This window comes from Lontra canadensis, unplaced genomic scaffold (assembly GCF_010015895.1).
Source record: "Lontra canadensis isolate GAN:19392208 unplaced genomic scaffold, GSC_riverotter_1.0 scaffold125, whole genome shotgun sequence".
NCBI lineage: Eukaryota > Metazoa > Chordata > Mammalia > Carnivora > Mustelidae > Lontra > Lontra canadensis.
This window is the reverse complement of record NW_022631119.1, coordinates 1,822,292-1,845,725: the sequence shown is the minus strand read 5'-3', so window position 1 is coordinate 1,845,725 and position 23,434 is coordinate 1,822,292. Positions and strand designations below refer to the sequence as shown.

The 23,434-nt window shown below is 51.9% G+C and overlaps 1 protein-coding gene across 4 annotated transcripts; it reads right to left on the bottom strand.

Moving 5' to 3' along the window:
• Positions 1–1,101: 1,101 nt before the first annotated feature.
• LSR (lipolysis stimulated lipoprotein receptor) lies at positions 1,102–15,722 on the bottom strand. 4 transcript variants are annotated; one of them, XM_032842226.1, is made up of 10 exons: positions 15,633–15,722; positions 13,479–13,823; positions 8,426–8,545; positions 6,032–6,088; positions 5,368–5,514; positions 2,663–2,824; positions 2,451–2,510; positions 2,220–2,351; positions 1,323–1,960; positions 1,102–1,232 (listed from the first exon to the last, which is right to left on the bottom strand). In XM_032842226.1, the coding sequence occupies exons 2-10, from the start codon at positions 13,732–13,734 to the stop codon at positions 1,197–1,199; spliced, it is 1,608 nt and encodes a 535-aa protein (XP_032698117.1). In that variant the 5' UTR covers positions 13,735–13,823; positions 15,633–15,722; the 3' UTR covers positions 1,102–1,196. The 4 variants fall into 4 exon arrangements, with proteins under 4 accessions (XP_032698117.1, XP_032698115.1, XP_032698118.1 ...); XM_032842224.1 differs by lacking the exon at positions 15,633–15,722 and adding an exon at positions 15,003–15,534; XM_032842227.1 differs by lacking the exon at positions 15,633–15,722 and adding an exon at positions 14,556–14,682.
• Positions 15,723–23,434: the final 7,712 nt, after the last annotated feature.

Here is a 23,434-nt window from a genome sequence, read left to right as displayed (position 1 = left end):
GGGGGGGGCCCCCGAGCCCGGCGCTCACGCCGCGCGGCAGGAGGGGACGGAGGAGACACGGGAGCCGCTCGCGCTGATCACGGGGACAAACAGTGGGGTCATGTGAGGAGGAGATGCCGCCGCCGCCGCCGCCGCCGCCGCTGCTGCTCCTGCAGCCGCCGCCGCCGCCTCCGCCTGCCCGCCCGCCGGCTCCCGGCGGCTCTCGGCTCCGGGACGCGGCGCAGCCGCCCCCCGCCCGCTGCACGCGGCCCTCGGGCCTCCTTCCCAGAGCAGCGGCCGCCGCCGCCGCGACTTTTTTTTTAACCCGGCCCGCCCTGGATGGCTGCCGCCTCTCCCCTGGATCGCCGGCTTGCGCGTCCGCCGCCCGGCCTGGCCCAGTCCGGCGGCGGATCGCTGCTGCAGCCGCCGCTGCTTTCTATTTTTTCCCCCTTTTTTTTCCTCCTTTACTTGAGCTGCGCGCGCGCGGCGGCGGCGGCGGCGCGAGCCCGGGACCGACGCGCGCGGGGGGAGGGCAGCCCCCGGGGAGCGCGCGCGCTGTGTGTCTCCGATGGCGGGCGGGCGCGCGCGGGCCTGGGTCTCGGCGGGGCGCGAGGTCGCCGTTGTTGCCTCCGCGGCCGCCAGGCACCCGCCGGCGGGCCGCCCGAGTGGAACGCGGGCCCGGATAGAACGCCGGGGGACCCGGAGGAGGGGCTCTGGTCGCCGGCGACGAGGCAGGCTGCGGGGTTTGGAAACAGTAAAGTAGGTCGGAGTTGGGGGGAGGTGAACCGGGTTGAAGGGGAGAGGAGCGCGCACGCGCGCTCCCGGCAGCCTGTCGGGGGTGCGCGAAGGCGGAGGTCCTGGGCGCATGCGCACGTCCGGGCGGGGCCGGGGCGCGCACGCAGGGCCGGGCGGAGTCAGCGTGGGGCACGTACTCTGGCCCGGGGAGGAAGGCAAAGCCGGTGCTTTCCTCCTGGCCCAGGATGCAAGTCCTGGGAGAAAGCTGGACGCGCGGCCTTTTGCAGACTCGCACCATCCAACGCGCACACACAGACACACGACACAGCAGCTGCCGGGCTACCCACCTCGCGCAGCAAAAGCAACACCTCCATTTAGACACAGGCCTTGTGATCGAAAGTTTTATTAGTCTCAAGAGGGCAGATCATGAATAAGTCCCTCAAATTAAAAAAAAGTACAAAAGGTACATACAAAACGTGAGATTAGACGATTAAGCTTTCCCGACTCAGGGCCAAGTTCTGCAAGGGAGAAAGAAAATGGGTGTGAGCAAGGGAGGGCTGGGGGAGAGGATCCAGGAAGGGTCTTAAAGCAGAAAGGGTTGTTCTCACCTTTTTAAGCCTCCGTTCCCGTGACGCCTGGGAGTCTGTCTCAGAGTAAGGGGGAGGTGCTGGAGGGTAGTAGGGCTCCTCCTCATTTTCCTCCCTGTAAGGTCTCCTCCTCTCACCTGGCCCCTTTTTCCTCAAGGCCTCTTCCAGTAGCCGCCCATCATACTGGAGGTCCCCAGACCTGGGGCCATCCTCCCTAGGGTCCCGGGACCGGTGGTGGCGGGACCTAGGGTCAGCATGAGGGCGGTCTCTAGATCTGAAGTCATCATAGTGGGGATCCCGGGAGTGTGGAAATTCCCTTGGGTCATCTTGATCATAGAGGTCATCTCGGCTTCGGCTTCTGGGTGGTCCATAGGCTTGACCTCTCCTCCCCCTACTTGGGGGAGACCTCCTCCCAGATTCAGCAGAGCCAGGTCGGGTGAGGTCATCCAGAGCATCCACAGATCGGGCACGGGGCCGCCCGGCCCCCCCGGCCCCCCAACCACTCCCTGGCCGCTCTACAGGAGGCTCTTGCTCCCACCGTCTGGGACTCCGAGGGGAGTGACGACCCCATTCCTCATCCCGGATTGGGGTAAGAGCAGGGCCTCGGGAGGGCCGGGATCTCCAGTCGTCCTCGTGGAGGGAGGTGACTTCACTCATGGCTGTAGGGAAGGGGGGATATCACTGACTGCTGGGAGGTCCAGAACTCCAGGGCCCAGGAGAGTCACCCACTTGGCTCATATACTTTCTAGGGGGCCCTGGACTTCTCATCTTTCAAGTGTTGACATGCAGGGTGTTGTACACTTCTCACTGTGGCCACCGTAGGAAAGGAGGTACTATGTCCAGGATTTCCAGCAAGCATACCTGGAGCTGCTCCCTCCTTACTCAGAAACCCCTCAAACCACAAGGCTCCCCACTCACCCCGCTCTACACGGCCATTGGCGGCACCGGGTCGAGAAGGGTCGAAGTTGGCCAGCTCTTTCTCCATGTAGTACAGGACCCTCATGGAGTCGTCCTGCTGGCTGGCCTGAATTCTGTAGCCACTGCGGACTTCTAAGGACACAAGATGGAGGTGATCAGTTTAGGAGGAGAGATGCTGACCCAGCCCCCTCCCATAAAGACACATCCAACCTTGTAACAATTGGTTCTTACCAGAGGTCACACTGCTGTCTGTGTCACGAAGCAGGGGTACCTGGGAGCTGTGGCCGCCAACTAGGGAAATTTGACTGTCAGTGGCTGCCTGCATGGAGCAAAGCCCTCCAGACCCAGCCTCCAATCCCCTTTCTTCTGGCTCCAGGCCCCTTAGTGCCCAAATGCCCAGCCTACCCCTGCCCCAGCCCCTTTCCGGCTCCCCGAGGCTTCACCTGAGCTGTTCCTGTCGAAGTCGCCAGGGTACCCGTTGTAGATGGGGCCCATGGGAATCATGGCTGGTGGGGGTGGGGTCTTGGCAGGGGAGAGGTGAGCATAGGTGCTGGGGGCGTAGATGCTTGGGACGCCTGAGGTGGCTGCTTTGCCTGCAGCATACACTGGGGAGGACACACAGTATAAGAAAGCAGCTGGGAGCCATGCCACCCTTTGCTCTGTTAGAGTGTCAGGAGGGTCATGTGCCTGCACCTTCCTCCCAACCCCTGAGCCATGGGGCTTCCCTAGGCACTTGGATTGGTTTCTGGAGGTTTACTGAGACTCAGGCCATCGACTTCATTGATTCCACACCTTGTTTGTGTTTCTTCACACAGTTTTTGGGCAGAGGGGGTTGCACACCAGCAGCCCATGGCCCCATCTGGCTAGCCACTATGCTTGTTTGACCTTATGATGGTTTACCCTCGTTTGATGAGGTTTTATCAAAAATCCCAGCTCTCTAGCCACGCCATCAGGAGAGGTGGCCACCCTGGCCCGATTTCTTACAGAGCAACAGGGAGCAAAGATGCCCCTTTAGAGAAAGCCCACGTGCTGGACCCTCTAACCAGATCCCAGTATTCCCCTTTGGCAGCTGGGCCACCATTCCAGAAAATGCATCATCTGGGCAGGGGCAATTCCATGCCCACTCCCCTCTCATGGCAACTGGGTTCTCCAGGCCCAGATGCAGTGGGACTCATTCTGAGGCAAAAGCGTGGGAGCCTCAGCGTTCACTTCCTGCGGCCAAGCAGCCCAGCAACTCCTCAAAGTACCTCTACTGTTTCCAACCCCGGGCCACACCCACTCCCAGCCCGCCCCCGCCTGCTAGGCTTGACAGCTCAAGGGCAAATCCTCCTTGCCACCTTCCTCCCCACAAGAGGCCGGGTTCAGATGGCTGCTCTCCTGTCAAAGTCACTGGGCCTGACGGAGCAAATCACTTCCTCCCTGGGATCGTGACAGGGAGATGGGAGTCCGGGGAAGCTACTTCCTCTGATTCAGTTTGGAAGCAAGAGGAGGCTCAGGATTCAGCAGCCCCAGGAGGGGCCCCTCAGGAGCTTGGGGGAGCTGGCATTTTATAAGCTGTGGGAGTTGCTGTTCCCAGCTGCCTCGGCAGGGCTGTGGCCCTGGCAAAAGTAACAGGGCCTCTGGCAGGGAGTTAATGGGTCCTCTGTTTGAGGTATCAGGGTCTCTGGATGGAAGGAGCATGGTCTTGGGACAGACACTGGACATCCCGGGCCTAGCCTTAATCAGTAGGGTAACTGCAAACTTGGTTGCAGATCCCCCTCCTGGGGTGGGGGTGGGGGTCCCTCCACACCTGTGATTGAGACCAGCGCCCACCGCCTGAGGCTGAAGCCCTCAACTAGAAAGGACAGGAGACACAGGAGGGCCAGCATCCGCCTCCAGAGGGCAGTGGATTTTTCCCAGGGCAGCAACACTTGGCGGGACGGGGCTGTCCACTGGGGTGTTCAGTGCTCAGGAAATTAGCCAGTATGCATCGAGCGGCAGCCCTGTGCTGGGTGCTCACACACCGTCCTCCTTTAATGCTCACACCGCCACGTGGGAACCCTATAAAGAAGGAAACCATCTCGGAGAGGGAGCTCTGCTTGTCTGAGGTCACGCGGTAGCTGAGGCATGGCTCTGATGTGCTTCCTGGCCCTTGGTCACGACCAGTGCTGACAGTAATGTGGCCAACAGCTCAAGGGTGCGGAGCACTTAGGCAGGCCGAGCCCCACACTGAGTGCTGGACGCAAGAGGGGAAGTCACTGCCTGGGCTTCCCAGGTGGGGAACACACCCAGCCAGGCCTCCAGCCTCCACCTGCCCAACGATGGCTGCCTGGGATTTCACCCTGAAAGCCTCTTGGACTGAGCAGAGTTGTGGCCCTGCTCGGGCACTCTGGGAGGAACTGGCAACAAAGCCATCCCTGAGGAGGGGAAGTGGGGGCAGTGGCAAGAGGGAGACCCCGCCTTCTCCTCTGCTTCCCTCTTCCCTGTTCTGTTAGTTCTTTCCCCTTCATCTCCGGTCCCACTTCCACCCCCAGCCCCCAGGGACCTACTCTGATATGTGAGAGATGTCCTTAGACCAGGGTGCTTGTGTGGATGTGAGATTTTAAAATTGTAAAGATGATATTAGTGCTGTAAACCTTGTTTTCTTACCTTTTCCATTTAAGAGTTTATTTTTAAAGGGAGCTTTACTGGGGCGCCTGGGTGGCTCAGTCAGTTAAGTACCTGCCTTCTGCTCAGGTCATGATCCCGGGGTCCTGGGTTGGAGCTCCCCTGGCCTCAGGTTTCCTGCTCAGCAGGGAGTCTGCTTCTCCCTCTCCTTCAGCCCATCCCGCCCCCACTCCTCTCTCTCAAATAAATAAGAAAAAGAAAAAAAAAGGAGCTGTATGTCCCAGTGAATGATGTTGTATACTATTTGATAATTTCTCACCATGTGCATAAATGCTTTCAAAACACCTCAAAATAAGTGAAAGTTTAAAATGAATACAAAGTTGGAAGCATATGTAAATGATCACCTAAGACAGCAGATCCTCCTTGGCCCACTTTCTCCCAGGCTGATCACCCCATACCCTCCAGACCGAAGGCACCGCCCCGGGAAGCCGATGCATGGCCGTCTCCTGCCCCGGAACCCAAGGGGAAGGCGGGCAGGGGTGGGCACGTGAGGGGCACTTACGGGCTTCCGGGCAGCAGCACTTGTCCGGGCAGCAAGGGCACCTGACGTAGCAGCAGCACGTGTGGGGGCAGCACTGACACCAGCAGATGCCCAGGAGGAGGAAGACGAGGAACACAGCCAAGCAGACCACAACAACGAACAGCCAGTCTGCAGAGAGAAGGGAGAACAGGCCCTGAGCAGGAGGCCTGGGAGGGAACAGGGAACATGTCCCTGTTCATGGGGGACGCAGAGTCAGGGGGAGGGCAAGGTGATACTTGAAGCTTCCTGGGAAAGCTGCGACCCCTGCTGGATTCTCCAGCCAAGTGCAGGGGCCGCAGCAGGAGAGAGGCACCCCCCCGGACCCAGGCCAGCCCAGGAGGGAACCCGCAAGCATGGGGCTCCTCCGGCCAGGCAGAAAACCAGAGGTGACCTGGCCGAAGCAAGAACAGGACGTAACTGACAGGAGGGACAGACAGCCAGCTGCCCGGATCCCACCCTCTAGAAGAGCACCGCAGGCACCAGTCAACAGGAGCCCCCTGTCTACACCCCAGGCCCCTCTGTAGCCAGCCCAGCCCACCCCAAACCCCAGAGCCAGGTCACCAGAGCCCACGGAGTTGGAGTCAGGTGGGGTTAGTGGGGTCCACACAGCGAGCGCAGTTTAGGATGGGGGGGCTCCACCCCGTACCTTCCATAGGCCCCGCCTGAAAACCAGGTAAGAGCTCTGCCACCCCCGAGGTCCTGCCTGGAGGGACAAAAGAGAGACAGATTATGCTGGCAAGGGCCAGCCCAGCCCACCCCTACCCTGAAGCCTCGTTCCAGGCCCTTCAGGGTGAAGGTCTGTCCTGAAGTGGGGGGTGGGGGGGGGAGTGGCCTAGGAGGGTCCTAGCGCATGGTTCCTTCCCCTCCCTGCCCTCGACCATGTAGGTACTGTTTTCCAGAAGGCTTCCAGCCCATAATTCACCCACTCTCTCATGCCATGGGGAATTCTGTCACCCCAAAGTGTTCCAGAACACATCCCGTGGGTTCTGAAGTTTCAACCTCAAGTGTGGGCACCCCATCTTCTCCACATACACGGGTCCTATCACCCCCAAGGGCTCCATCTCCCGCGAGAGGGCTAGTCCTGTTCCATCAGGCAGGGTAGGCACAGTGCCCTAGCACCCAAGAAAATGTTTTCATTTTATTTCAAAATCTGAAGGAGAAAAATAGCAATATCGAATCCTTAATAACGAGTGGTCTTGGCAGCAATGCAATGACAAAACATCTGATTTTTTAACACGAGGGAAGAGGCCCATGAAGGCAGAAGTGCTGACAGCCCATACAAGTCACAGTGTGGCCCAGAGTTCCAGCTCATTTCACGCATTCTGTCCCCCGCACAAATTCCGCATCCCAGCTAGGGCCTCCCCTTAAGTGCCCCCAGTTCTCTGCATCCCACGAGCATTGTATCATGGGGACACCCGGCTCTATGCCCGCAAAGCTCTCGCCAGCAGGGCTCACCTCTCTGCGCCACCTGCCCCTGGTTCTAGCATGCAAAGCAGGGGCTCCCAAAGCGCCTTCCTGCCCAGGAGGACAAGACCACTTTCAGAGGAACACCAAGTCCCATTTGCCTTTTTTGCGCTGCTTCTCCCATGGGTGTTCCAAAGGCTCTGTGAGGAGGGGTGACCTCATTGCTCTGATGAGAGTGGATTGTGTGCTCTAGTGCCTTGTGCTTTAGAAATCGCCTGCTCGGGGTGCCTGGGTGGCTCAGTGGGTTAAAGCCTCTGCCTTCAGCTCAGGTCATGATCCCAGGGTCCTGGGACAGAGCCCCACATCGGGCTCTCTGCTCAGCAGGGAACCTGCTTCCTCCTCTCTCTCTGCCTGCCTCTCTGCCTACTTCTGATTTCTGTCTGCCAAATAAATAAATAAAATCTTTAAAAAGAAAAGAAAAGAAATCGCCTGCTCAGGGCGCCTGGGTAGCTCAGTTGGTTAAGCAACTGCCTTTGGCTCAGGTCATGGTCCCGGAGTGCTGGGATCGAGTCCCGCATCGGGCTCCCAGCTCCACGGGGAGTCTGCTTCTCCCTCTGACCTTCTCCTCTCTGAAGCTCTCTCACTGTCTCTCAAATAAATAAAATATAAAAAAAAAAAACAAAAAAAAAATCGCCTGCTCTCCATTTATAACGTTAAGCAACTATCAACATCCACAAAAATGTATACACAAACTCTCTGAGATCCTCAAGAATTTTTTATGGTGTTGAGCAGGTCCTGACGCTGCGTTTTGGGAACTGCGGACGTAGGCTGTGCATGTGGCCACACATGGAGTCCTCCAGGGCCCTGCCACTTGCGTGCTGTCACCCACACACGAGCTCTGTCGTGATCAGAACACCCTGGTGCACGCCCCCCACCGTCATGTGTGCTCATTCACACATGCGTTTCCTTGCATCATGCATGTGATGATGGCAACGTCCAGCCCAGCAGCACCCACACAGCACGCGTTGCCCAAGACCATATGTGTTGGCTGAGAACAGAGCATCTGGCTAATGGCAGCATCCCAGCCACACAGGGCAGCAGGGCTCAAGGCCAGATGGGGCAGAGCTGCTGGTGGGTATCCCACCCTGCCCTTGAGCACATGGCAGTGGCCTCACCGTGACAGCCACACAATGCCAGCCCTTTGGGGCAGAGGGTGAGGTTCCTGAGTTTGGCCAGGGACGCGGGTGAGCTGCGGCCCCCAGGATGGGGCAGGGAGCAGGTTCAGCCTCCCCTCAGTGAGACCCACCATCTTCCCTCCCCACTCACTGCCAATTACCTCTGAAAACTTGGGGATTTTTATTAAAAAAGGAGCCTGGGGAGAGGGAGAGTCTCCCAATTCTCTCCACTCTCAGCTTGGCTCTGGCTTATTTGACATGTTGGAGGGAAGGCTCCCTGCCTGGGGTGCAGGGCAGAGAAGCCCCAGTGACTGGTGGTGCCATGAGAGGAGAGCGAAGCAGGTGACAGAGTGCAGAGAGTGAGCAGAAGGGCAGAGGGCAGACGTACAGAGGTGCCTGAAGAAGGGGCCCTGATCCCATCGCCAACCCCTTCCCAGGCCCTTGCGGCCCAACCCACTCACCCAAGACGATGAGCTCTGCATAGGCTTCATTGTTCCCCTGGAGGTCCTGGGCCGAGACCACGGAGCAGTAATACACACCACTGTCCCCCCAACCTGTCTGGTCAAAGGTCAGGTCAGCATCTGCAATAGGAGAGGGGTGAGGACACCTCGGGGGAGAGAACTGGAGCCTCCCCACCAGCACATCAGAAGGAACGGGGCAGGAGAGTGAGGCTGCAGATGGACGGAGGGAGCATTCACCAAGGGCGGGCTACTTTTTAGGCTCGGTTGTAAACACTTACTTAACACAGGGTGTTTCAGCAAGTCTGTGAGGTGAGTCCTGTTACCTTTCCTGTCTTGTAGATAAGAAAAGAGGTCTGGCAAGATGACCTAATCTGCCCCAGCAGAGAATCCTGAATAGGGCTGATCTAGAGCCTGGGCGGCAGACCTAGAGCCATCGTCTTACCCCTTCTCACAGCAAAGCTAACTCCCCCAAAACGAACCACCCCAGAGATCGGTGTAGCCCCCGGGGCAAGGGGCCTGTGGTAAGGCAGACATAAACAGGCCAGATTCCGGAACCAGGTGCTGCCAGGCATGGGAAAGAGTGGCTGTGAGAGGGAGCCGAGGGCCGCCCCAGCTCCCGAGTCATCAGCCCCACATTCCAGGTCAGGCGCAGGGCTTGGGACGCTCAGGCAGGTGAGGAGCCTATCAATTAGGGCAGTAATGAAAGTCAGCACATCCAGTTTCCTCTCTGCTCCTCAGGCCCTAATTAGTTAAATCCCTCTGGCCATCCACTCATGTGGGAGCGGGCGGGACCACGGGCAACTGCAGACGGGAACAGGCCCAGGTGAGCACCCCCAGAGCTCCCCAGTGGCTCTTGCTCCCCGGCTCTGGCTGACCTGCCTCCCTCCCAGCCCCTCACACCCACTGCCCTTCCCCACAGGGATTGGAGGTCAGGAACTGGGTGCGCCTCTATCTGCACCGCGCCGCACCCACCAGGGCACCAGTCCGTTGCTGAGGGAATGAAAGAACAGGAGGGAGCCTTCTTCCTTCTTCGAAAGACCTCAGGACTATAGAAAAAACCTCTTGGGGCGCCTGGGTGGGTCAGTCAGTTAAGCATCGGACTCTTGATTTCGATTCAGGTTATGATCTCAGGGTCCTGAGATCAAGACCCAGTCAGGCTGCACGCTCAGCAGGGAGTCTGCTTGAGATGCGTGCCCGCTCTCTCTCTCTCTCTTGCTATGCCCCTCCCCCACACTCACAGTCTTTTTCTAAAAGAAAAAAAAAAAAAAGAAAGGAAAAAGAAAAACCCTCTGCCAATGTCTTCCTCCACCATTTCAAGCATCTAACCCCAGCCGGCAAGGCCCCTGGCAAGATCTGGCTACTGGTTACCACACCGGCCTCAACCCTGTTCTCCTCCTTTGCTCACCAGACTCCAGACACACCGGCCTCCTCACTGTCCCCCAAGATGCTGGGCCCACACCTGCCAGGGCTTGTGCTACTCCCTCTGGCCGGCACTGGTTCCCAGATGCTCACAGGCCTGGTTCCATCCTACAAGCATAGCCCCCACCCAACTGCTGAACTGTGTCCACCGGCGGAGAGGCTGACCTCCCACCTGGGAGAATGCGGGCCCCACGCAAGCAGAATCTGGTCTCTCTTGGCCAGTGCCGAGACCCCCATGCTTGACACGGACACCTTGGCCAAGACCTGGAAGTAGACCCCTTCCCTCTTCATGCTCCCCCTCCTTCGCTCTTGCCACCTGTTCCAGCATTCTGGACACATACATAGCTATATTCAAACAGGCACCTGATACACTCATTCAATATTCAATGTGTAATTCCCAAATGCAGCCTAGGTTCCCGGCAGTATCCGAGGCACCTGGTGGTGTACTAGAGAACAATGGTTCTCGAAGTCTGATCTATGGCCCCCGGGGTCTCCCCAGATCTTTTCGGAGCATCCTTGAGGTCAAAGTTATTATCATAATAATACTAAGATGTCATCTGCCTTTTTCACGGACACTCTCACGAGTGGGCCCTAAAGTCTTCCAGAGCCTAGTGTTTGCTGTCACCATGAGCTGAATGCAGGAGCAGCTTCGAGAATCCATCTTTTCCTATTCAGGCAGATTTGAAGGAGACGTGCAAAAACATAAAGCTGAGGCAATGCCATACTTTTCATTGAGGTCTTTTGCTGTGTTCTGGAAAATAGGGTTATCTTTTTCATAAAAAGCATGTAATTTATGTCAACCTATAATGAGTTTGTTATTGTCATGTTGAATATTTTTCAAACTTCCCTCAGTTCGCTAGTTATAAAAACAAGGTTCTTGGAAGAATTTGAGAGAGAGAGAAAAAAAAAAAAAGCGTAGAGATCCCCCTCCCCACGCCCCCCGGCACATTTGAGAAGCTGACATAAATCCCTGTTCTTACGGAGCTCAGATCCTAACTGGGAGAGAAAGACAAATAAAAAATGTCAACAGATCACATATCACATGGTGATAAGCAGTATGGAGAAAACCGATCAGGGAAGGCAAAGAGAAAGTCCCAGAGCGGAGCCAGGAGTTGTACAAATTTCAGGGGGGACTGGGAGAAACCTTCATGGTAAGGTGACCTTCCGAGGAGCCATGAAGGGGCGGAGGACGTGACTCCCCTCTGCGTCACGCATCCAGCCACCGAGAACTGAGCTGTCCCTGCGCCGGGTCCCCCACCCATGCACTCCTTCATCGAACCCTCATACAACATAGAACCACATGCTCCCCAATCTTTCTGCTTCTCTGTAACACCCCGGGGGCCCATTGATTTTCCACCTATATCCTTAAGTCAGACTCCAACCACATCTCTCCCCAGAGCTCAGGGGCAGGTCCCTGTGCAGTGCTGAGGACTTTGATGGGAACCCCCTGCTCCTGCAAAAGTTCTGAGGCCGGGAGTTGAAATCTGGGCTCCGGGACTCTGTGTGTTTTGTTTGGCCTGCATAATGTTTGCAAAACCCACACAAAATATGGCCTTCCAGCTTCTTTTGATCAATTCTAAGGCCCGGGCCCACCTCCTTCCTGCAAGGCACACCCTGTTCCTGGCCTATGTCTAGTCCTGACATCACTTGGGCTGGGCATTGCCCTCATTGTTTCAGGTGCCAGGAGAAGATGCCGGGTCTTCCGCAGAGAACAGGAGCCAGGCCTTCTTCACAGCCCTGGGTCTCTGCTTCCTTATCTGCATAGAGCAGAGGCAGCCCTCATCTCAGGGGTCCCAGGAGCCCCCAGCAGCCTGGCAAGGCAGAAGCATCCCAGTACTCCGCATCACCCAGAGCAGGGACGAATGGACACTGAGCGTGGGCACCATTATAGTTTGCCTAGGACAGCTTTTGGTTAAAACCTGGACAGATGGTGACCCAGGAATACTAGAAGGAGGTCCACTTTTCTCCATCCTCAAAGCTGAAATGCAGGAAGCTCTCTCGGCTCCCAGGCTTCCTGACAGGATGTACACACAATTGCTATTTACAAATTATGGCCTGTATCAAACACAAGGGCACTTCAAGGCAGCTTGATCACCAAAAGCTGGGGGCCTCTGGAACACGGAGAGTCTATTGCCAGGAGAGCCTGAGGGTCACTCTGGAATTGTAGACTCAGCAGAGGAGGCATGATTTCAGCCAGCCTTCAAGGGCACTCTCAGTTTTTCAGGTTGTCCTGACCGGGCTACTGGGCCGTCATGCCTGTCCAGGCCCTAGAGGTCACAGGGCTCTAGGAGAGGGGCCTGTACAGGTTGAACCCCCAAGAAGCTCTCTGACCACCGAACAGCAAGATGCTTTGGGCTGAACTGCTCAGGAAAATTAGGGGCAAGCAGGTCCAGTCCCTCCCCCAAACACGACTAAAAGGCTGGGTCCCTGGAAGCCTGTCTTTCGTCCACTGTCTCTAGATGGAGTGAGGGAGTGTGCTCCATGGCCTGCCTGGTCCCTTGGGGTCTGCAAAGGGCAGCTCCCTTCCCCGCTCTGTCCCCATCCCCAAGATTAATACTGTAATCCCAGTGAAAGGCTAAATCCATTAAGTGGGTTGAGGGTTCATCACTCGCCCACTGCCGCCCATCACCTTCCTCAAGATTCTTTAGAGCCTGGTCCTTCTAAAATCACATTCACGAAAGATCTGGAAGTGTGCACCTCAGAGTCATTCCACACAGCACCTGGTCCTAGCTGGCTTCCTTGGTAGCCCTCAGTCCTCCCTGAAACTCTCTCTTTATCTGCCTCTTTACAGCCTGCCTCACTAGAATGTCACCTTCTTGGGGGCAGGGACCTTGGCTGTCTTGATCACCACGTACATCCCCAGCACCAAAGCTCCTGACACTTAGGAGATGCTGGATAAATACCAGAAGAATGATGGAATGACTCCCCACTCCCCGCTTTGTCCCAATAGGCACTTATTAACTCTCAGCGTTACAGCTAAGTACATGGCTTCTGAGGTCCGCCTGGGTTCAAATCCCAGCTCCAGCCCCTTCCTGCCTGTGTGCCTAGACAGCCACTTAACTTAGAATCCCTACCTCTGTTCCTAGCTTTGCGACCCCACACAAGTTGCTTTACCTCTCTGGACCTCTATAAAATGACCATAGAATCTACTCACACAATTACTGTGTGGTCTAACCTGGATGAGACCCTGGCCCATAGGAGGCCCTTTTAAAGTTGTTCCTTACATGAATTTTACTTCTTGGTGCTTGTATTCCTATTATTAGAGAACCCCTCCTTCTCTTCATTACCCAATTTTATGTTCCAAGCACTTGACAGCGTGTGTTATCTTGTTCGCCTCCCTGCATGGAATGCAAGCTCCAGGAGGGAGGGGATTTGATGAATGCGTCTACTGCTCTATTTCCAGCTTCAAAGAGTGCCTGCCTATCTTAGGTGCTCAATAAATCTTTGCTGTTCAATAAAGCACAGATGCATGAATGGATGGATATAAGGAAGGATCCCTCCCTTCATCAATCCTTTCAGGCACTGGTGCTCAAGAGCTGCCCGGTGGGGACACCAGGCAAGGGCACAAGGGAGCCAGCACCACCTCCCCCCAGCAAGCTCCGCCCCTCCCGACCCCCTGCCCCGCCCAACATACTTCCTGTGATGGTGATCCTCCGGCCCTGGTAGTAGTCTCCCAGGGTCACGGCATTGCCCTGCTTGGTGGCCACGACCCTGACAGTGCGTACGCTGTCCTGGCACTCCACATAGGGGTTGTAGCCTGGGTTACCCGCTGCCAGCTGGGCACTGAGCTGGTTGTCAGCACTGGCCGGGGAGAAGGCATCAGCGATGCGGTCCCGGCAGAAAGACTTGTACTTCCAGATGACTATGGGCGCCGTAGGGGTCGTGGTCATTTGGTAGGTGCAGGGCAGGGTCACAGGCTGGAATAGGATCACCACGTGGTAGGGGTCTGACACCGTCACCTGGATGGCGCTGGCTGGGGCTGAGGGCGAGAAGAGAGTTACCAGGGCCTCTGTGAGCTGCAGCAGGAATGAGTGTCGCCGCTTGACATTTACAAGTATAATGGCTTTACAGAGTGCCTAGCACACATTGTTTCTTAATCCCTGGAACCGGAGAGGTAAGCTCCGATAATCATGCCCATTTTCTAGACCCATGGGGCTAAAGTGGCAAGTACAAGGTCACACAGCCAGATTTCTTGGAACATCCCGTCCATCCTTCTTCCCAGAGTGTGGCCTCTGAACCCAGCTCCCCCTTCCCTTAGCCATTCTTTCATGGAAAGGACCTCCCTCTGTGGCCTGTACAGGAAGGCACAAATGACCACCACAAAGCCGCCCACACTCAAGGCCCAATCGCAAAAACAACCAGTACACGTCCCAAGTTATGCGGGGCTTTGTGGATGGGGTGCGGTGGTGGGTGCGGAACTGTGGAAATGTTTCACTGAACTGTTTTGCCATGGAGTAGGTAAAGATCCCATAATGCTCCAGCAGCATCCCAGCTCATCCTCCCCAAAGCCATCTCAAAGGAACACAACAAAAGTGCTTGGGGAGAGATAAAGTCCCCTCCACACCCCCATCCAAACAAACACACACCCGAGCCAGGTGAAAGTTTTCCAACAGGATGGTTTCACACCAAGTCCATCTCACCAGACCCTTAAGCAGATACTTCGGGACATGGGTGGGGCTGGGGGCTGGGGACTTCCCAGTTCTACACCCACCTGAGGCCTGGGCATGGTTTCTTGAACTCTCTCCAGAAAACGTCTAATCCAGCCCTCGAGTACCCGCTCCCCGCTACCCCAAGACTTAGAAATCTTGGGGTGCGCCCAAGTCCCTATCCCGGCCTTGCCCAGTGATCGGGTGGTCCTTCACCCCTACACCACAAAGGGTCCTATTCTCCTTGCCGCTCCAGGGTTCGCGGTCCAGGGAGTTTCACTTCCTGCTATCTCTGAACAAGGGCGGGGGAGCGCTCCCTGACTCCAATGGGGACTTTCCCTCCCTCTGGCACCCAAGGGATTTCCCGAGACCCTGGGGAATCAGAAAATCCTAATCTCGGCTCTCCCCCTGCCCCAGCTCTTTAGCCAGCTCCGCGGTGTAGAACTCCATCCATCCCCCTTCTATAGTGCCATTCCGCCGTTCCGCCGCACCAGAGGCCGCGCTCTCCGTACCTGTGCACAAGGTGGTGAGAAAAAGCCACACGAAAAAGGCCGCGCCCCAGCCCTGAAAGGCCGGGTTGGGGCCCATCCACCTAGAAAGCCCGCGGGCCACCGGCGCCATCGCCGCCGTCTGGGTGCGTCCAGCCCGCGCGTCCCCTACTTGGTACCGAGAGGGTAGGGGGCGCGGCGCGCACCAAGGCTGGGAGGGTTGCGTGCTCCTCCCCTTCCCGCTTCCGTTCCTTGTCCCTATTCCAAGACCACTCTGCCCTGTTCCAGGACTTTAATGAGAGGAAATAACGTGGATGAGGAGCACCCTTCCAGCTTTCGGGGAGAAACTTGCCTGACCCACTCTGGCTCTCCGAGCCATTCCACCCCCTGCGCACTCTTGGGAATGGATCGACCCAGGTACACTGGTGAGAGCAGAGGGTTGGGCCAGGGGGTGGGCGGCGGGAGGGGCTCCTCCACCTCCCTCCCCGGAAGTGGGCTGACCCAGGTGCGCTCCGGCCCCAAGGGTCGGAACCAAGTGACCAGCAGGCCGGGAGGGTGCGTGCAGACTGGGTATCCTGTCCCGCCCTCTCCTTCCCCGGGGGAGCCGAGCAGAGTGTAACTCACGGGAACCGAGGCCCAACTGGGGTGATTCACCTGTTGAGGGGGGCGGGTCCCTCCTTGCACCTGTCTCCGCTCTGCCCACACCCCTCTCCCCGGCTGGCGATGGACCCGCCTAGGTACACCCTGCGGGGAGGGGCGAGTCTAAGCGAGCTTTGGGCAGGGAGAGGCTCCCGTCCGGGGGACGCCGAGTTGCTACGGGCCTCTGGTGCCTTCCACTTAAATGACTTGCAAGAACCGACTGAAGTTTCCGGAAAGGAAGCTCTGCCCTCTTAGGGACGCCGGAGGGGAATCAGGCCCAGGAAAAGTTGAAATTCTCTTTCGGAAGTTTTCCCCGCCTTCCCCCGCCCCTTCTCTAGTCGCGGTTCAGCCCCCGGGCATCCCTCGCTCTGGGCGCTTTGGTTCTTAAAGGGGCCGAGTGGAGGCGCGTAAGTAGGGATAGGTTTCCTCCTAAGGATTGCCGGGGCCCGGGCCACCTGCGCCCTAGGGCGGGGCATGTTGAGGCGCCGGAGCGCGGGGCGTTCAGCGGGGCTCTTCTGCCCCCCGAAGGCGGCGAGGGGAAGCGCCTCCTGGGAAGCCCTAGACGCCTTTTCTGAGAGACTCCCTGGAGGTCGCGAACTGGCCACTGGTGGCGGGTGCAGTGCCCAGGGATGCTTTGTTCGGCTGCATCCTCTTAGAATTCAGGTCAGATCACGTACATCTGCTCCAAACCTTCCTGCGGCGGCTCCCTTTCCCAGAAGAAGCCAAACTACAGTGGCCTGAGCCCTCTCTGACCGCCCCTCCTCTCCCTCTCCCCCGGCTCACTCAACTTCAGCCACACTGGTGCCCCCCCACCCCACCAACCCCCGCCCGGTTCTGGAATGTCTCTTCCCCTTGCTACTCCCTCTGCCCGCACATCATTCCTGCAAGTGGCAATATGACCTTCCATCTCCTTTAGGGATTTACCTAAAGGTCATTTCTTGTAAAATGTCAACTCTTCCACGCCCCTCCCTCACCTCTTTGTGTGTGTGTGTGTGGTAAAAAACACATACCATCATACTTACCATTGAGCCACTTGTGAGTGCACAATTCAGGGGCATTTTTAATTACATTCACAGCCTTACCTAATCCTCCCCTACATGAATTCTATCAATTTAACAATAACTCCCCATTTCTACCTGCACCAGCCCTTGATAACCTCTTTTCTACTTTCTTTACCAAGTTGCCTAATCTGAGTACCTCATATAAGTGGAAAGATGTAACATTTGTTATGTCTGGCTGTAGAGAGCAAAATGGAGTCTCTCAGGTCAAGCAGAACCCTGTGTCAAGTGATGACTCAAACAGGGAAGGTACCACAGCTAGGGGATACTCCCGGGACCAAGGTCACCTGACACACCAGAACTGATAAGGAACAGAACCAAAGAAGGTCTGCAAAGACCCAAAACTGATTCAATCCCTTTGAAAAGGGAAGGATTTTGGCCAGTAAACTCTGACTCTTCAGACCTGACCCCTTTATATCTGACCACTTAAAAAAGGCAGCTGCCCCCCAAAGGCTCTGCCCGATTGATCTCCGAACAGAACCGAGATCCTTCCCCGCTTGACCATCAGAAGCTGTGAGTGCAGAGAGCTGACCCGACCAGAATGAGACCCCTTATCTCCACTATTTGTTGTGTGGCTTGTCTTTGGTCCTGCTTTTTGCGCTGCGTAAGAAGCCAAGTTCAATCGCATGCTGAGTTGTCATTGGGTTTGGAATACTGAACCCGCTTTAGAGTTGTGGTTTAACTTTGCTTTATGATTGAACAGAACTGACCTTGTGGAAAGACACAATCGCGTGTGCGCCTTCATAGTGTGCTCATGACCCTGGCTCATTCGTGTAGTGTTTTCAAGGTTCGTGCATGTTTTAGGATATATCACAATGGAAGTTTCCTCCCGTTTTATGGCTGAATAGTATTTCATTGTATGTATATGCCACATTTTGTGTATCTGTTTATCTATTGTTAGACACTTGTGTTGTTTCCACCTTTTGGTTGTGGTTGTGGTTGTGTTAAAGATTGTATTTATTTGAGAAAGTGTGCGAGAGAGTGCGTGCACGTGAGAGAGAGCACAAGCCTGGGAGAGGGGCAGAGGGAGAGGGAGAAGTAGGCTCCCCGCTGAGCAGGGAGCCCTACATGAGACTCAAGTTTATTAACTTTACCTATCTCCAATTTGGATGAATGGATCCTCTTCTTTTTCTTTTTTTTCTTTTTTTAAAGATTTTATTTATTTATTCGACAGAGAGAGAGATCACAAGTAGGCAGAGAGGCAGGCAGAGAGAGAGGGAGAAGCAGGCTCCCTGCTGAGCAGAGAGCCCGATGTGGGGCTCAATCCCAGGACCCTGAGATCATGACCTGAGCCTAAGGCAGAGGCTTAACTGAGCCACCCAGGTGTGCCCCTCCTCTTCTTTTTCTTGTCTGATTGCTGTGCTAGGATTTCTAATACAGTGTTGAAAAGCAACAGTGAAAGTAGGCATCCTCCTGACCTTAGAGGGAAAGTATTCAATCTTTCCCCACTGAGTGTGACGTTAGCTGTGGATTTTCCATAATACCCTTTATCAGGTTGAGAATTTTCCCTCTATTCTTGGTTTTCACAGAGTTTTTGTTAGTAAAGGATGTTGGATTTTGTCAAATGTCTTTTCACCATCAATTGAGATAATTGTGATTCTTTTCCTTTCATTCTTTTTAAAAAATTTTTTAATAATTAAAAAAAATTTTAAAAAGATTTTATTTGTTTATTTGGGAGAGAGAGAGAGAGAGAGAGAGAGCATGAGTGTGGGGTTGGGGAGTTAGAAATGCAGAAGCAGGCTCCCCTCCAAGCAGGGAGCCGGACCTGAGGCTCTATCCCAGGCCCTGAGATCATGATCTGAGCCGAAGGCAGATGCTTAACCGACTGAGCCACCCAGATGCCCCTCTTTTCCTTATTCTATTAATGTGATGTATTACTTTGATTAGTTTTCTTATGTTGAACCACCCTTATATTCTTGGATAAATTCTACTTGGTCATGGTGAGTAGTCTTTTAATATGCTGTTGGATTTGCGTTGCTAATATTTTGTTGTGATTTTTGCGTCTATATTCATGAGGAACTTTGGTCTGTAATTTTCTTTTCTTCTGATGTCCTTATCTGGCTTTGGTATCAGGATAGTGTGGGCTACATAGAATGAGTTAGGAAGTGTTTCCCCCCTCTTCAGTTTTTTGGAAGAATTTGAGAAGGATTGATATTAACTCTTCTTTAAATATTTGGTTAATCTGTGACATCATCTGTTCCTGGGCTTTTCTTTGCTGGGAGGTTTTGATTACTGCTTCAGTCTCTTTCTTGTTATAGATCTATTGAGATTTTCAATTTTTTTTTTTGAGTTGGCTTAGGTAAAGTGTATGTTTCAAGGAATATGCCCATTTCTTCTAGGTTATCTAATTTCTTGGCATCTCATTGTTTCTAGTAGTCTCTTGTAATCCTTTTTATTCTGTAGAGTCAATAGAAATGTCCCTGCTTTCGTTTCTGATTTTAGTTATTTGTGTCTTCTATCTTTTGTTCTTTGTCATTCTAGCCAAAGGTTTGTCAATTTTGTTGATATTTAAAAAAAAAAAACCCTTATGATTTTGTTATTTTTCTTTTTTTCCCTATTCTCTATTTTATTTGTCTCTGGTCTACTCTTCATTATGTCCTTCCTTCTGCTAGTTGTGAGTTCAGTTTTGTCTTCTTTTTCTAGTTCCTTAAGGTATAATGTCAGGTAACTAATTTAAGATTTTTTGTAAAATATAGGCATTAAAAGCTATAAATTTCTCTCTGCTGCATCCCACAAGTTTTGGTATATTGCATTTTCATTTATCTCTAAGTATTTTCTAATTCTCCTTGTGATTTTTTGACTCATTGTTTAAGAGTGTTTAATTTCCACAGTTGTAAATTTTCTGTTTCTTCTGTTATTGATTTCTTACGTAATCACACTGTGATCAGAGGAGACAGTTTGATTCATATCTATTTTTTTAAATCTACTAAGACTAGTTGATGGCCTAACACATGGTATATTCTGGAAAATGTCTCATGTGCACTTGTATTTTCTTGTTGGGTAGAGTGTTTTGTACATGTCTATCAGGGCTGGTTGCTTTATTGTATTGTTCAAGTCTTTCATTTCCTTACTTATTACCTGTTTGTTCTATCCATTGTTGAAAGTAGAATATTAAAGTTTCCAACTGTTATTGTTGAACTACCTATTTCTCTGTGCGATTCTATCCACATTTTGAGGGTCTTTTTTTAGGTGTATAAATATATTGGTTATAGCTTCTTGCTCTGTTGAAAATTTATTAATAACTACCGTCCTTCATAAACAGACATTTCTGCAAAGAAGACATCCAGGTGGCCAACAGACACATGAAAAAGTGCTCCACATCACCTGACATCAGGGAAATACAAATCAAAACCACAATGAGATATCACCTCACACCAGTCAGAATGGCTAAAATTAACAAGTCAGGAAATGACAGATGCTGGCGAGGATGCAGAGAAAGGGGAACCCTCATACACTGTTGGTGGGAATGCAAGCTGGTGCAACTACTCTGGAAAACAGAATGAAGATTCCTCAAAAAGGTGAAAATGGAGCTACCCTATGACCCAGCAATCATACTACTGGGTATTTACCCTAAAGATACAAATGGAGTGATCTGAAGGGGCATGTGCACCCAAATGTTTATAGCAGCAGTGTCCATGATAGGCGAACTATGGAAAGAACCTAGATGTCCATCAGCAGATGAATAGATAAAGAAGATGTGAGATATATATATATATATATATATATATATATACTATGCAGCCATCAAAAGAAATGAAATCTTGCCCTTTGCAACGATGTGGATGGAACTAGAGGGTATTATGCCAAGCAAAATAAGTCAATCAGAGAAAGACAATTATCACATGATCTCCCTGATACAAAGAATTTGAGAGGCAACATGGGAGGTTTGTGGGGTAGGGAAGGAAAAAATGAAACAAGATGGGATTGTGAGGGAGACAAACCATAAGAGACTCTTAATCTCACAAAACAAACTGAGGGCTGCCAGGAGGAGGCGGGTAGGGAGAGGGTGGTTGAGTTATGGACACTGGAGAGGGTATATGCTATGGTGAGTGCTGTGAAGTGTGCAAACCTGGCAATTCACAGACCTGTACCCCTGGGGCTAATAATACATTATATGTTAATAAAAAATAAACAATTAATTTAAAAAAATAAATACTGTCCTTCCTTGTCTCTTGAAACCGATTTCAGTTGAAAGTCTATTTGTCTGATATTAGCATAGCCATTCCAACTCTCTTTGGTTACTATTTGCATGGAATATCCTTTTCCATCCTTTCACTTTCAACTTACTTGCGTCTTTGAATCTAAAGTGAGTCTCTTGTAGACAACCTATAGTTGGACCATGTTTTCCTTATCTATTCTACCAATCTCTGTCTTTTGATTTAAAGAAATTACTGATAAGGAAGGACTTATATTTGCCACTTTGCTGTTTATTTTCTGTATGCCTTATAGCTTTTTTTGGCTCCTCATTTACCCCATGACTACCTTCTTTTGTGTTTAGCTAATGTTTTTATAATAAAATGTTTGATTTCCTTCTCATTTCCTATTGTATGTGTTCTATGGTAATCTTATTTGTGGTAATCCTGGGAATTGCATTACACATAAAACCCCCTAGAGTTATAACACTTTGGTTTAAATTTATACCAGCCTAATATCAATATCATATAAAAACTCTGCTCCTGTCCATCTCTATCACCTCCTTTCCGTTATTGGTATCTCAAACTACACTTTATGTACTGTTTTCCCAATAGCAAAGAGTAATAATTATTTTATGGATTTTCTTATAAGTCATGTAGATCATTAAAAGTGGAATTATAATTATAACTATTATAATTAGCATTATAAAATGCTAGCTTTTATAATTGTCCATATATTTACCTCTGCTGGAGATCTTTATTTCTTCCCATGGCTTATGGTTACTGTTAAGCATCATTTCAGGGTGCCTGAGTGGCTCAGTGGGTTAAGCTTCTGCCTTCAGCTCAGGTCATGATCTCAGGGTCCTGGGATTGAGCCCCACATCAGTCTCTCTGCTCAGCAGGGAGCTTGCTTCCTCCCCTGTCTCTCTGCCTGTCTCTCTGCTACTTGTGATCTCTCTCTCTCTCTCTCTCTCTGTGTCAAATAAATAAATAATTTTTTTTAAAAAACACCCTTTCATTTCAATTTCTTTCAGGGCAGATCTAGTGGCAACAAACTAACTCTCAGCTTTTGCTTATCTGGGTGTGTTTTAATTCTAATTGTTGGAGGACACTTTTGCTAATTATAGAATTCCTGGTTGTATTTTTTTTTTCTTTGAGCACTTTGAAAATTTCAACCTGTTACCTTCTGGCCTCCAGGGTTTCTGATGGGGAATCTGCCCAGTCTCTTACTGGGGAACCCTTTATGTAACAAGTAGCTTCTCTCCCTGCTTTCAAGTTTGTCTCTTTTTGGCTTACCAGTTTGATTACAGTATGTATTTGTGTGGATCTTTTGAGGTGAATTCTGTTGAAGTTCAGTGAGCTTCTGTGATTTTTAGATTTATGTCTTTCATAAAATTTAGGAAGTCTCTGGCCAATATTTATTCAAATGTAATTTTGTAACAGCTCTCTCTCTCTCTCTTCTTCGGGGACTCTAACAATATGGACGTGGTCTGCAGGATCATCTTCCATAGGTCCCTTAAGTTCTGTTTACTCTTCAGTCTCCTTTCCCTGCTGTTCCTCAGACTCAATAATTTCAGTTATCCTTCTTCAAGTTCACTGATTGTGTCTTCTGTCTCCTCACATTTGTTCTGAACTGCTTGAATGAATTTTTCATCTCAGTAGTTGTATTTTTCAGCTCTGGAATTTCTGTTTGGTTCTTTTTTATATTTTCTACATTTCTGGTGATATTTTCATTCTGTTCATGCATCATTTTCCTGTCTCTCACCATATCTTCTCAAGCTCCTTGAGCATTTTAAGACTATTTAAGTCTTTGTCTGGTATGTCTACCACCTGGGCTTCCTTGAGGATATTTTTTCCTTTGAATGAGCCATGCTTTTCTGTTTCTTTATACTTTATGATTTTTTGTTGTTGTTGTTGTCCAAAACAGACATTTGAATCTTATAATGTGGTAACTCTGAAAATCATATTTCCCCTCCCCTCCCCAGGGCTTGCTAGCAGTATTTGTTTTTGTAAGGTAACTCTATGCTGGGGATCTGCCTGAGGTGCAAACTTAGAGTTCATCTCAGATCTCTTCTGAGTTTGCATTTTTTCCTGGGCTCGTGCAATGACTTTCTAAGTTCCCCTACATTATGTATGGTTGCTTACAAATCTCCTAATCCCTAAATGTCTGGCTTCCAAAAGGGGGGAAAGCGGGAGAAAACCCAGAGGCTGTCCCTTTAAATCTCCTGGGAGCTGCTTCAGCCAATGAGGGTCAAACCAATGGTGGTCTGCTTCTGTGTCTGCACTTCTGTGATCAGAGGTAGTAATATGCAACCAGAATATAGAACCCCGATATCTGGAGGGCAAGGTCCTTCTTATGCATTCCCCAATAACAACACTGGGTGATCACTTTATTTACAAAATCTCATCAAATCTTCAAAAGTGCCTTTGGAGCCAGTACTATTAAAATCCCTATTTTGAAAATGAGGAAACCAGTTCCCAAAGAGAAAGCCATTTGATCAGGATTCCATTGCAGGAAGAGACTTCACTGCAGTTCTTTAAATGTCTGAGAAAGAGAAAAAAACAGCCTCGGATAGCTGGGAGATGACCCGACACTAATAACAGTGTCAGTGTTCCTAGAAGCTAG

Excerpts from the sequence above, each read along its gene's own strand:
- LSR (XM_032842224.1), bottom strand. The coding sequence starts at position 15,111 with ATGGCGCCGGTGGCCCGCGGGCTTTCTAGGTGGATGGGCCCCAACCCG. Across the intron at positions 8,546-13,478 it reads GAGGATCACCATCACAGGAA|ATGCTGACCTGACCTTTGAC; the intron begins GTATGTTGGGCG and ends CTCCTATTGCAG. Across the intron at positions 1,233-1,322 it reads GGGAACGGAGGCTTAAAAAG|AACTTGGCCCTGAGTCGGGA; the intron begins GTGAGAACAACC and ends TCTCCCTTGCAG.